Source organism: Macrobrachium rosenbergii, chromosome 21 (genome assembly GCF_040412425.1).
Source record: "Macrobrachium rosenbergii isolate ZJJX-2024 chromosome 21, ASM4041242v1, whole genome shotgun sequence".
Classification (NCBI taxonomy): Eukaryota; Metazoa; Arthropoda; class Malacostraca; order Decapoda; family Palaemonidae; genus Macrobrachium; species Macrobrachium rosenbergii.
The window spans coordinates 22,045,941-22,060,217 of record NC_089761.1 but is presented as its reverse complement, the minus strand read 5'-3'; the positions used below and the strand labels follow the sequence as shown (position 1 = coordinate 22,060,217).

Below are 14,277 nucleotides of genomic sequence, written 5' to 3'. Positions count from 1 at the left end.
AAAAAGTTTCAGCCTTCCTGGGGAAAGAAACATGCTCGGTGAGGGAATGGATGAGTCTGCTGGGGACCATTTCATCACTGGAGAAGTTTGTTTCCCTGGGGAGGTTGCATCTCAGACCCCTCCAGTTTTTCCTCGCGGACAACTGGATGAACAAGGAGGATCTAGAGGAGACTCTCAAGATCTCTCTCTCTGCCAAGGACCATCTAAGGTGGTGGCTCGATCCCATAAAACAGGCAGAAGGGGTTTACTCTCCTTCAGAACCCCGACCTAGTGTTGTTTTCCGGCGCGTCCACGTCGGGATGGGGAGCAACACTAGGGGGAGAAGTGTCAGGCACCTGGAAGGGGGAACAGGTGTCCTGGCACATCAATCTAAGAGAACTGGGAGGCGATTCTCTTAGCTCTTCAGTTCTTCCAAAGTCAGGTTGTAGGCCGGGTGGTTCAGATCAACTCGACAACACCACAGCCCTGGCGTACCTCAAGAAGCAAGGAGGTACTCGTTCTCAGTCCCTCTTCCTGATTGCCAAAGAGATCCTGTTGTGGGCCCATTCTCGATAAGTTACGCTTCTCACGCGATTCATAGCAGGGGTCGAGAATGCCGAGCGGACCTTCTCAGTCGGCAGCGTCAACTTCTTCCAACAGAGTGGACCCTACACGCAGAGTATGTCAGGAGCTTTGGAAGCTTTGGGGGCGTCCTGGTGGACCTTTTGCAACGTCCAAGGGACAAGGCTACCTCTATACTGCTCTCCCGTGCTCGACCCAGGGCAGTAGCAGTAGATGCCCTCCTTTGGGACTGGAAGGGTCTGGACCTGTATGCCTTTCCCCATTCAAGATCCTGGGGAAGTCATCAGGAAGTTTGTGGCCTCAGAAGGGTCGAGGATGACATTAATCGCCCCCTTTTGGCCTTCAGCGGAGTGGTTCACAGAGGTCATGACATTCCTAGTGGACTTCCCAAGGATGCTTCCCATGAGAATAGATCTTCTCAGACAACCCCACTTCGAGAGGTACCACAAAAACCTTCCCGCTCTGAGTCTGACTGCATTCAGACTATCGAAAGTTGGTCAGAGCGAGGGGTTTTCAAGACCTGTGGCTAAGGCGATCGCCAACGCAGGAGAGCCTCCTCTAATGCAGTGTACCAATCAAGTGGGTCTTATTCAGGAAGTGGTGCAAGCTTAAGGGAATTTCACTACCACAACCTCTGTGTCCCAGATAGCGGACTTTCTGTTTTATTTGAGGAAGGACTTAAAGCTGGCAGTACCCTACCATCAAAGGTTACAGAAGCATGCTGTCAACGGTTTTTAGACTTAGAGGCCTCGACATATCGGACAACAAAGACCTTCACGATCTTCTAAGGTCTTTTGAAACTTCTAAGGTAGCTCACCCAAAGTTGCCTTCGTGGAATTTAGATGTTGTCCTAAAATTCCTGAATGTCGAATCAATTTGAGCCTCTACATTCTGCATCCTTCAGGGATTATCCAGAAAAGCTATTTTCCTAACTGCTCTGGCGACGGCCCGAGAGAGTTAGTGAACTTCAGGCTATCAGCAAGATTATAGGCTTTAGAGGCCATGATGCGATATGTTCCTTGAGCCCTATGTTTCTTGCTAAAAATGAAAACCCGTCTTCCCTTGGCCCAGGGCCTCGAGATTAAGGGTTTGACGGAGATCATTGGACAAGAACCAGAGAGAACCCTGTGCCCTGTCAGGGCTCTGAAATTTTATTTACAGAGGACTCAGAATTGTCGAGGTCCTTCTAACAATCTGTGGTGCTTTCGGTTAAGAGGCCTGATTTACCTCTCTAAGAATGCTCTGGCGTTCTTTTTAAGGAACACTATTATAGATGCCCATTCCAGTGTTCAAGACAAGGATTTGAGCCTTTTGAAAGTCAAGGCTCACGAGGTGAGAGCCATTGCTACCTCAGTGGCTTTCCAGAAAAACTTGTCTCTCAATGACATTCTGGGTGCCACTTTTTGGAGAAGCAATTCTGTGTTTGCTTCATTACCTGACTGAAGTAAAGACTCCCTCACGAGAATTGCTGTGCACTAGGGCCTTACGTTTCCAAATACGATCTTGGGGAAGAAAGCGACACTCATCCTCTCCTATAGTTATTGGTTAGGTGTGTTTGTTTTTAATTTTTAGTAATGGTGTTTTTATAGTTGTTGGGTCACCACCGTGGTCGTCCCAGTCCTTAATCTATGTTATAACTTCATGACGTAACTAGGCTTGGTCAGGTGGTTGTTTAGTTTGTCGTTTGCCCCTCACAGTAAGGTCATATGGTCTAGTCACATTGTGGTCTCGCCCCCGTTGACAGATCATCTAGAATTCACCAGCTTTATAGGTCGCTACCTCGCTGGAGACTCTAGTAAAGCAGAAGCAGACTTGGTGACAGTAATCACGAAGTCAGCAATGCTAACAGGTAAAGAACCAAGCGTCAATCGCCTACATATTTTGTTTCCTAAAATCCTATTCTGTCTTCCCACCTCCAATGGTGGATTCAGCTATATATATCTGACAGGTAAGTCTCATGAACAAAATGATATTTTTATAATAAAATAAAGTTTGTTCCTACTTACCTGGCAGATATATATAATCATAGTACCCACCCTCCTCCCCTCAGGAGACAGTAGCTCTAGAAAATCTGAATAGAAAATGGGAATGGTTCTGATACCCGCCTCCCAGCGCGGGAATGGGTACTAACCACCTGGCCCCACTCGTGTGCCGTAAGTTTTGAATTTCTGTCGGTCCTTGAGAATACAGCTATATATATATCTGCCAGGTAAGTATGAACAAACTTTATTTTATTATAAAAATATCATTTTTGTCTTCATGTTGTGATCCCTTTGTTGATATTAATAACACTTGATTCATAATTGTTGTTACGGCAGTTGTGGAGAAAGTCAAAGTGAAAATAGAAATATAGAAAATGAATATACAGTAATTTGTTATTTCCTGTATTTTTAAAATTAGATTACTCTACAAGTATCATGATAGTTTGTTTCCCTCTTTTTCATACCTACCTAGGATCAGATTTTGAGTGGGGAAGAAACAGATGACGAGATTGGTACCAAAGTTGAGAAACAAGAATGTAAACATGGGGAACGAGATGAAGCTGAACCAGAAATGGAAGAAGATCCAGAACAAGAAAACTTTTGGGAAGAAGTTAATAAAAGTCTTGACATGCTTCAAGGTACACAAGAAGAGTCCAATTTTAGCCTTTAAAATTAAAATTTTTTCATTGGACAGCCTTAATGTTTGAACTATTTTGACTCAATCTAAAGAGAGGGACCATTGAGAAATAATGAACTTGTTTATTGAATAGTAGTTCTGTGCCATTTGGTTATCTTTAGAAGAAGGTTCATGCAAAGAATCATTCTTCTTCAGTGGAAACACTGATTCTATGAAAAATGTGAAGAGAATTTTCATTGTAAGTTCAACTCCTTCAGGAAGAATTCTTTTCTTTGCAGTTCATGACCTGCAGTGTCCACTACCTGTATGCTCTTTCTATCTCTTAGAAATAGTGTAAAAGTTCTGTAAAGTAACTTAGATGTTAGAAAACACAACCATATGGAGTAAATGCAGTGCAGTAAATTTTTTTTTGAAGTCTTCATGTTTGTAATCAGTTAGTAAAGTACAGCGATTAAATGCTTGTAAAAACATCAAGTTAAGTACATGAATTAAATGCTTGGAAAAGCATCAAATAATGCACACAATGTTATGTAAGAAACAGGTACAAAAACACATACAAATTTAGCATTATAATATAAAATTATAAATGCAGCAAACATGAGTATACTTCATCTGCCATGCTTGTTTATGTTTCACTGCTAAGCACTTCCCTCACTCTCTCATGGTTGAGAGGTGACCACTCTCAACCAATATGGATTGATGTTCTTTCATACTTGCTTCTTCCACTGGCTCATAGATAGGAAAATCCTTGAGTTCTGGTCTCATTAAGGTCATTGATTGTATACATAAGAGTGTTGGATGACCTTCACTGGACATGGTCATTTTTATTACTCTTCATTGAGGACAAGGGAAGGATAATGAGAAATGCAGTGGTATGGTCTTTTCTGTTAAATGACTGATTTTTTGTTATGAAGTCAGTAGCAAATGACAAATGCCTTAAAGTGCAAGCAGCTTTCTGCTGTCCTAAAGAATCAGTTACTAGAAGAAATAGCATTTTCATGGTGAGATTCATCAGGGAAGACTATTAAAGAGATTTAATAGCAGCATGAAGACTTGAGAACCATTCTGAAGTTTTACCTTGAAGATTTAAGAAACTTTTGAAGAACCACCCCAAAATGTTTGACTCGCCAGTTCTGTACAATTGAAGCTTAATATACACACCTTTAAATTTAAATATAGTACCTGTACAAGGGGAGACATGTATCCCATGATAGCAGAGGCGGAAAGCTTCATTGAAGGAGAAAGGAGAAACTGGAGAACGTTAGTGAATGCTGGAACAGTGAAGTTGATCAGATTAATGCCCATGCACTTTCACCACGTACAGAGTCGGCTTTACTTGGCTTGATGAAGGTTGTTTGCCAAGGTCTGGCAAGAGCCCACAATGGTGGTGGCTACAGCTTGAGAAAAATTTTTTACTTCAGAGTTGCATTTTAACCCTTTCCTATCTGTTTAGTTATCACATCACTGAGGGTACATGAGCCTCAATGTGTCTGAGATGATAGTGCTAAAAAATAATTATTTCGAAAAATTCAGCAAAAATAGAAATTTTATGCCAACAACGTTCATTTTGCTGTCCTTTTTTTCTAAATGTTTATATTTTATGGTGGAATAGTCAGAATAAGAGTCCCAGCCCTCTAAATACGAAAAAATGTGAGTTATTTAAAAAAAAAAAAATTCTTATTTTTATATTTTCGTTACGTAACCAAAAAACTATGAAAGTCAGACGTTAATTATTTTTAATGAGAAAGCCAACAAAATTCCTAAATATTGACATATAAAACAATGGAAATTCAATAAGTCCAGTTGGTGAAAAAATTGATAGAAAAGAGGGTGAGAAACAGGCGCTCTGCCCAGCCTATGGTGAGAATTATCGCTAGAAAAATATTTTTTGAAGAGCCTATCTCAGTTATTTTCATAGAAATTACTTTGTAAATATACTAAAATGTGAGGAAAAGTTGAAGAATAAAGGAAAGTCAAGAAAAATGGCTTTGGTAATGGCAACAGTATCATTTTGACGTTATAAGTTGATCAACGAAAAAAGTTACCGTTGTCAACATTATTGTTCACAGCTCAAAAACTATAACAGTTAGGCGAATGAATTGTTTTTATGAGAAAGCCAAGAAAATTCTCTAAATATCGACATATAAAAGAATGAAAAAGGCAATAAGTCAGTTGGTGAAAATTAATAGAAAATAGGGTAAGAAACAGAGCGCTGCCGGCATATGGTGAGAATTATCGCTAGACATTTTTTTAATAGCCTAGCTCAGATATTTTTCATAGAAATTACTTTGTAAATATACAAAAATGTAGAGGAAGGTTGAGGAATAAAGTGAGAGTCAGAAAAATGGCTTTAGTAGCGGCAACAGTTTCATTTTGGCGTTACAAGCTGTTCGAAGCGAAAAAATGTTACCGTTGTCAACATTATCGTTCGTAGCTCAAAAGCTATAACAGTTAGGTGAATGAATTATTTTTTATGAGAAAGCCAACAAAATTCTCTAAGTATCAATATATATGATAATGAAAAATGAGATTCAGAGCCCTGCCTAAAATCCAGACGTCTCTTATGTGATGCACTAACGCGTTTTCTGCTAGTTTTACCGTAAAAACTTTGCGATAAGCATGTTGAAACTGTTCTCGATTGACGTAGCTGTATGTAAATGACCACAGTGTTTACCCAACCTCGTCGCATGGTCTCTTACAGAAGTGTGGCCTGCCAGGCCTGTATTTGGGATCAGCTGATGTCGTGAGAAATTTACTGCGCCATGGATTTTATGCACAGTAGAGGAACTAAATAATTTATAGAAAATGAAGTAAAACAGAGTGTTTCCAATAATGTAATCCTACATTTTTAAAAAAATGTAAGATACGAGAGAGAAACGTGGGTAGGATCAGCTGATTTCATTGTGAGGAATTTACTATGCCATGGATTTGCGCATTTAGTATATAGGACTGCTTGCCTGGCGTATTGATGCCTGAGTTACGGTCCAAGGTATGCTTTAGCCTATGGAAACCACCAACTGTCCGAAAATAAAAAAATTTACCCCTACCACACTTCACGAAAATGTCAGTAAATTTTACGTAAAATTACGTCAGTCAGAAAAGAAGGGGGGTAGGGGGGTATTGCGTAATGTTACGTCAATTGAACAGGAAAGTGTTAATAACTTGTAAGCGTTACTCTGAAGCATCTGGATATTGTTGCGGAACCTCAGGAAATACAGCTTTCTAAGAAGCTTCTATCAAATTGGAAGACTGCATGGCTTTTCTGCCGGGATGAACAACATGTCTGCAAACCAACTCATGCTGTGACCAAGGGGGATCAGCCATCATTATCCTCATGTTGTTGGAGGCCCTGAGATTGACCAACATAAAAGCAATGGTGCTGAAAGGCAGAAACTTGCAGACATCGAGGTTTTTGTAGGAAAGGAGCACCGAATCCAGCTTCTAGGTGGCTAGATCCAGTTGCAAGGAACAGTAAACTGACACCATATGAGGACCTGTTATCCTCACCTTAGGTTGATAGTCTGCAACCATGTTATGCCTTCATGGAACAACTTGAAAAGCTTACTACATCATTCTTGTCTGTTCATAGCAAGGTATCTTGAGACTTGGACCTTGCACCAGCCTGATTTTTTTTTATTTAGGCTACCATTGTCAACTTGAAACCTAGTGATCTTTCCCTGAGGAAGGTGATTGATGTGCTCTAATCTTAAAGACTGGTAGATAGTAGTGAATGTCCAGGAGAAGGTGGTAAGGGTAGCTGGACTTTTACTGCTAGTTAATGGCCTATCTTTGCCTTGAGAATGTCCCTCTGTCCCTGCTGGGTCAGATATGAGGGCCTCAGAACCAGAAGGTTGTAAACGCCACTTTTTAAAAATGAGTAAATTGCCCTCAAAGTCTAGCATTCATTACACTGCTTCTAAGAAAGATATTGATTTAAACTAAGTTTCATATAAAAGCCCTACTCTTTAGAACTTTTTGTGAAAATTTGAAAAAAATTGTAGAGTTAAGCAGGTGACTGCTAACGTTAAAATGTCCGCCTAACCCCTCACATCTGTGTATATTCTAGTCATAACCGAAAATAAACCATAATGAAATGTGTAAAATGATAATAAAGTGTTATTATATTCGTGGTATAACAACAATGGATGTATAATAATAATAATAATATTGATGAGTAATCAATATAGTGTGATGGAAAATAATAATAATAATAATATTAGTAATAATGATGTTGACGATGATAACCTTCCATCATCATAATGTTTAACCATTAAAACGGCTGGCCTACATTACGTGCAGGCACGAGTTTGTCTTAAGCTGATTGACTTGTTTAAGTGTGAAATTCTAATCAGTTGGCTATAGTATTTCAACCTTATAGCATCAGAATTTATTGAGATTTTGTCAAGAAAAGCAAGAATTTTTTCCATTTTAGTGGCAATTATTTTCTGTAAATTGAGAAGAAACTTTATTTAATCAGGAGTGTTTTGTGTGTTTCAGGTGCCATTATGACTGAAATAGAAGACTCTTGCAACTCTGTAAATGAAGATACCACAACAGAAGGGAAGAAAAAAGCTGAAGCTGCAGTTGAAAATGTCCGTGAAAGTAACAACAAATTGAAGGAGGTTGGAGAAGACTTTGAAGAAGAGACCTCTTTTCTAGAAGTTTGTATTTTTTTTTTTTTTTTTTTTTTTTTTTTTCCATAAGTATAATTTCAGTCCTCTGCTTTTCATATGGCTTAATTTTGACTATTCAGTTATTTGGAGTTTAGAAATGTGACTACAGTACATTAATACCCCAAACTTGCGCGATTCGAGTTGCGCGAATTCACAGACACACAAACTTTTCATTGGAACCTAACTAATTATCATACACGAGTTTTTCACAGACCGGGAACACTTGCGAATACTGAGAAAGCCTGCAAAAGTGTTTATGTTTAATTTTTTATGTAATTTATAAGTTTTCAAGCTTTTATGTGTAAATTAACCCATAAACGCCGACTGGACGTATCGTACGTTGACTAAAATTGTCCGTCGGGTGCCGAGCGGACGTAAGGTACGTCGACTACAAAAAGTTTTTTTAAATATTTGCGGAAAAATAGTTATAGGCCTAGTTTGCGAAAGATTTTAAATCACGCGCCTTGAGGGATGCTGGGAGTTCATGGATCACGCTCTTGTTTTGTTTACAAATGTTACCGAGCCGCGCATGCGCGAATTTCTTTCTTCTCGCACTACAGAGCATCAGCGACGCATCTCAGAAATCCTTTCGTTACTTTGTGTCGTAATTTTTGCACCGTTTTATATTAGCCATTACATAAAGTTTTATATATGAAAATGTGTGCAATTTCAGGTAGAATACAACAAAAAAACCCATGGTTGTAGCTTTTTAAGTTTTGAAATATTTTTCATATAAATCATGATAAGTGCCAAAATTTCAACCTTGATCAACTTTGACTCAACCAAATGGTCGAAAAAATGCAATTGTAAGCTAAAACTCTTACATTCTAGTAATATTCAATCATTTACCTTCATTTTGCAACAAACGGGAAGTCTCTAGCACAATATTTCGATTTATGGTGAATTTTAAAAAAAAACTTTTTCCTTACGTCCATGCGCGGTAACTCTGCCGAAAATCTCGGAAATTCGTAATGTTTGCACCGTTTTATATTAGCCGTTACATAAAGTTTTATATATGAAAATGTGTGCAATTTCATGTAAAATACAACAAAAAACAACCCATGGTTGTAGCTTTTATCAGTTTTGAAATATTTTCATGTAAATCACGATAATGCCAAAATTTCAACCTTCCAGTCAACTTTGACTCGACCGAAATGGTCGATAAACGCAATTGTAGGCTAAAACTCTTACATTCTAGTAACATTCAATCATTTACCTTCATTTTGCAACAAACGGGAAGTCTCTAGCACAATATTTCGATTTATTGTAATTTTTGAAAAAAAATTTTCCTTACCTCCTGTGTGACAACAGCTGAAAATCTTAGAATTTCTTTAGTCACCTTGTCGTAATTTTGCACCATTTTATATTAGGCCTTACATAAAATGTTATACATGAAAATTTGCGTAATATCATGTAGAATACAACAAAAAAATAACTCATGTTGTAGCTTTTATCAGTTTTGAAATATTTTCATATAAATCACGATAAATAGAAAAAATTCAACCTTGGTCAAGCAACAGACCGAAATGGTTGAAAACTGCAATGTAACCTAAAACACTTACAGTCTAGTAATATTAAATCAATTACCTTCATTTTGCATCAAGCGGGAAGTCTCTAGCACAATATTTCGATTTATGGTGAATTTTAAAAAAACTTGTTTGTATGTCCACACGTTACGAATTCATGCATCATTTTGTGATAATATTTTCTCTTTGTTGTTGCTTTGATCGTTTTACAATTTGTTATATACCAAAATCATTGCAATTTAGTGTACAATACAATGGAAAAAAAATAACTCATTAGCTTTAACCGTTTTGCTCACAACGCGATTTGTATACAATTATATATGAAATTTTTTTTTGCTCTGTCATATATTCCAATATTGATATATGATAATGATATTTTTTTTCATTTCTGATGGTTGCATACTAAACTTCAAGCAATGACAAAAAACGGAGCCAAAAGTGAACTCTTCATCTTGAAAACTAAGCGTGCTGTGATTTTTTGAAAAAACTTTTTTTCCGCTTCGGTGCTAACTCCCGAACGCCGCCAGTTCCTGACATCGACAGACACTTTTGTAAATAGAGGCTCGGCATTTAAGGGTTAAATAACATTAAATAATAAAAGTAATAACCTCTCTCTCTCTCTCTTTCTCTCTCTCTCTCTCTCTCTCTCTCTCTCTCTCTCTCTCTCTCTCTCTCTCTCTCTCTCTCTCTCTCTGAGATGAGGGAATTTTTATGGTACATGTATATGTTTATTTGTTTTGTAGAATAAATAAATTTTTTACCTAATAAATACTAATTTTCAGATCTTAATAAGATTAAATAATAATAATAATAATAATAATATAACTGTAGTTACAAAATTCGTATGTGATAAGTATTATAAACAAACAAATATTTTTCCCTCACCTGTAAGAAGCTTGAAGGCAAAAAGCTGTCAGACGTGTCACTTTAACATGACAAGAAGGGGTAGTGTTGCTGATTAGTGGTCAAAGGTCTCTCTCTCTCTCTCTCTCTCTCTCTCTCTCTCTCTCTCTCTCTCTCTCTCTCTCTCTCTCTCTCATAGTTAGCGCAACTTACGTATCACTGTTTCTCTGTATGCCTTTAATTGTACGATAGATAATTTCAAATTGATCTAATTTTACCTGTACCATTTACAAACTGTAAATGCGCCATTCTAAAACAGAGACATAGAGCATTTCAGAACAAAGAGAGAAAGACAGAATAAAGAAGTTTTTAAAAACAAGGTTGAGAAGACTTCTAAAAATAGATCGGTGGAATGGGAGGAGAGAGAAATAGTTTATTAATCTTCACACACTCGTACGTTAACCATTTATTTCTTTTTTTTTTAAGGGTAATGTATTAAGCTAACATTTAAATGAAATTACAGTAACTTTAATTCCATTTAAAAGTTAGTTTAATACTGAATTTCCGTCTTTTGATGTCTAACGTAAGAATAACTTTCTCTCTCTCTCGTTATTCTACTTATTCTCTCTCTCTCTTGTTATTCTCTCTGTCTCTGTAATAATTTGTAAATAATTTAACTTGATAGTGTTTCAAGTAAGGACAATCTCTCTCTCTCTCTCTCTCTCTCTCTCTCTCTCTCTCTCTCTCTCTCTCTCTCTCTTCTCTCTCTCTCTCTCTCTCTCTCTCTCTCTCTCTCTCTCTCGTTCATAGTTAGCGCTCACACTTTTTACAACTTATTTCTCTGTATGTCTTTACCTGTACAGTAGATAGTTTAAATTGATCTTTTGCCTGTACCGTGTACGAAGTGTAAATGCGTAGTGTGGCAAATACGTTCTATAACATAAAGATTTAACAACTAAGAGTTGTATTAGTAAAAAAAGTTTGTTCGTGAAAAAGCATTTCAGAACAAAGAGAAAGAGACATAGAATAAAGAAGTATTAAAAAGAGGTTGAGAAGACTTCTAAAAATAGATCGGTCGGAAGTGGAGAGAGACAAGTTCTCTTCCAACTCTGTTTTTATGTCAACCATTTATTTCTTTTTTTTAAGGGTAATGTATTAAGCTAACTTTTAAATTACAGTAACTTTAATTTCATTTAAAAGTTAACTTAATCATTTGGAAGCATGATTAAGATCATATTTAGTGTTTACACTTTAGAAATAAGCATTTATTAGCATTTTTAGAGACCATGCCAAACTTACGCAAAAATTCACCTTGCGCGAGGGGTTCTGGAACCTAATCTCGCGTAAGTTTGGGGTATGACTGTAAAGTACTTTTTAAAAATAATGATAATAGCATTTTGTAAATGTGAATAACACCATTAATTACTGATGCTTTAACTTAATTTGTCACAAGCCAAATAACAATATATAGCCCTCATTTAGTGGCTTAAATGTCCCCGTCAGACTTCTATTTGCCAGACAGAAGAGATTGTTATGAAGGCATGCTTCCTGGGTCCACAGTTAGGAGGCATCTGACCTCGCTGGTCGTGAGTTTTGACCTCTTGATAACAGCTCTGGGTGAATTTGTCCTACTTCATTTGCTTGCCAGCCTCAGCAGTTATTCTGTCGCTGATATTCATTTATAATCATTTATCATGCTTTTCATTAGTAATTCACTTCTGTGTTTTGGCATTCCACTTTTCCTGAGCAAATTATTGTAACGTACAAGCTTTGCTACTTTGGTTACATATGACAAGCACCAGTCCTGCATGCTAGTAACAAAGATCATTTTTTTACAGTGAATTTTCCCCCTTATTGCCTTCCATCCAAGTGTTGGTGGGGATAGTGCCATCAGTTCACCTCAATCGGTGCACTGCAGGCACTACTTAAGGTTCTTTGTGGCATCCCTTTGGCACTTAGCTGCAACTTCTTTCATTCCTTTTACTGTACCTCCATTCATATTCTTTTTCTTCCATCTTACTACCCTCTCCAAATAGTTGTTTTATAATGCAGCTGGGAGTATTTCCTCTTCTTACACCTTTAAAGCCTTTTTTACTCTATTTTGTATTCCATTCCCTATTGCCTTCCATAATTCCCTCTAGTAAGTGAAGTTTTCTGCTTTTGCTATCATGGGCTACAGGTATACGCTTGTGGAGGTATTCAGAATTTGAGCTTAAATATTGATGCTTCAATTGTGCTGAGCAGGTGAAATCAACATTTTGATGAAGTTCTTTGAAGGTTTCTTAAAGTTTCAAAGTGGGATTTGGCACCGGTTCCCATGTCTCCATGCTGCTGTTGGAACTCATCATTGATAGATTTCATATTGAAAATTGTATTTCGTGTAGTATTTGCTGCTTTAAGTCAGTAAGCTGCTTGCAATATAGGGCAAGGTGTGCATCCAAGAGGCCAGTCACCAGTTGGTTTGTCATATTAGTTCTTGATTTTATGACAAAGAATCAGTCTTCCAGTAGTCAAGACCATACCACTGCACTTTTTTTTCTATTCCTTCTAGCCCTCATTGATGAGTAATGAAAATTACCTTTTCCAGTGAAAGCCATCCAGCACTGTCTGTGAAGAACCAATATCCTTAGAGGCCTGAACGCAAGGATTTTCATATGTGAGAGTCAGTGAGAGAGAGACATATCCAGTAACATCATATTGTGTTCAAACACTTAGAGGGACATGTCAGAGGGTAAGGTGAGAGTTCACAAGATTATAGCCCTTTCTACTTTGGTAGCTTCCAAATATGTGCACAACATCTATTTTGAAGCAGGTACCTGGGGATGTCATCTTCATGCATAAATATTTACTGGATTGGCATTACAGAAAAATGGTTGGAATTGTTGACATTGGAACTGTCAGTGAAAGCAGGTAAATGTTGGGAGCCTTCATTTCCTGCATCCTCTTAAGTCATCAGTATTCAGCCATTAATGACAACAAAAGATGTAGTATTCCAGAGGCATTAGTGTCAGCGTCTCATTTCAATAGTTATGTGGTTGTTGACAGTGAACGTGCATCTTACCAGTACAAGTGTCTTCTTTTCACTCCATGGTTTTTCAACAATTGTGAGTAACCCTTAGAGTTATTGGAGACTGTCCCTAACTCTCACAGCTCCTAGGTGTTCCAAGGCCTTCAGACATTCAAGTAACTTAGGGAGCTCACCTTTGCTTCCCACCTAATTTGTAATTCAGCACTGTTTGGTTGAGGAGGTTATGATGGAAAAAATTGAGTTTATTTTTATATAACTCAAAACTGTTTTTCTCTCATAAATTCTGCAATCAAATAACGATTTCCTGCAGCCCAACCCTTAACCCTCCCTTCATATGCAGACATCTGGAATAGTGAGAACAGTGGTCAGCTGCTACCAGTGGATCCCGGTAGTACGAGCATGAATAATCACTTCTGCTTGGTAGACATGACTTCATGGGGACACTTAAGACTGAAGGAGGGTTATATATGGGTGATGGATTTATATATAAAAACTAGTTTTGTGTTATAAAAAAGTAGTTTTTTAACCTATTCCTTTTCAGAAGGGTGATGCAAGCAGACAAGAGAGGCACCATGAATTACCAGCAGACTTTTTAGAAGACATTGCAGAAGATTCTGAGGAAGATACTTAGAGAAGTAGATATTAACAGTAATTCAGAGAAAAGATGCTTAAAGGAGTAAATCTTGTACTAGATGACAGTATTTTATCAATTTCACTTCACCGAGTGTTGCAGTTATCATCAGTAGGAAAAAGTTAACTCGATACTTTTTATAGTTATATGATCTTCTGAGAACAATTGAATTTATTTCTCATTTGTGTATTTTGTGACTTTGTTGCCTTGCACAAGCAGCTGACTTTTAGGCAACTAACTATGTAACTGATTGTGATTAAATACACTGGAGATTGTCATAGTTTTATCTTTTAAGTATGAGTTACTCGCTGATATTGATTTTGTAACAGTAAGGTAGTAATTCTGTCATGTAAACTATTTTTCTTGCTTATTAAATTGAAGAGATGCTTAATGGCA

The 14,277-nt window shown here is 37.4% G+C and overlaps 1 protein-coding gene across 4 annotated transcripts in view; it reads left to right on the top strand.

Annotated features, from left to right (window-relative positions):
• LOC136849807 (zinc finger protein on ecdysone puffs-like) overlaps positions 1 to 14,277 on the top strand; it is a 520,057-nt gene extending 505,780 nt beyond the window's left edge. For all 4 annotated transcript variants that reach the window (XM_067123238.1, XM_067123239.1, XM_067123240.1 and 1 more), the window contains 3 exons: positions 3,016 to 3,181; positions 7,678 to 7,841; positions 13,792 to 14,277. In XM_067123238.1, coding sequence (XP_066979339.1) covers positions 3,016 to 3,181; positions 7,678 to 7,841; positions 13,792 to 13,881 — 420 coding nt within the window. In that variant the 3' untranslated portion in view covers positions 13,882 to 14,277. The remainder of the gene's footprint in view (positions 1 to 3,015; positions 3,182 to 7,677; positions 7,842 to 13,791) is intronic.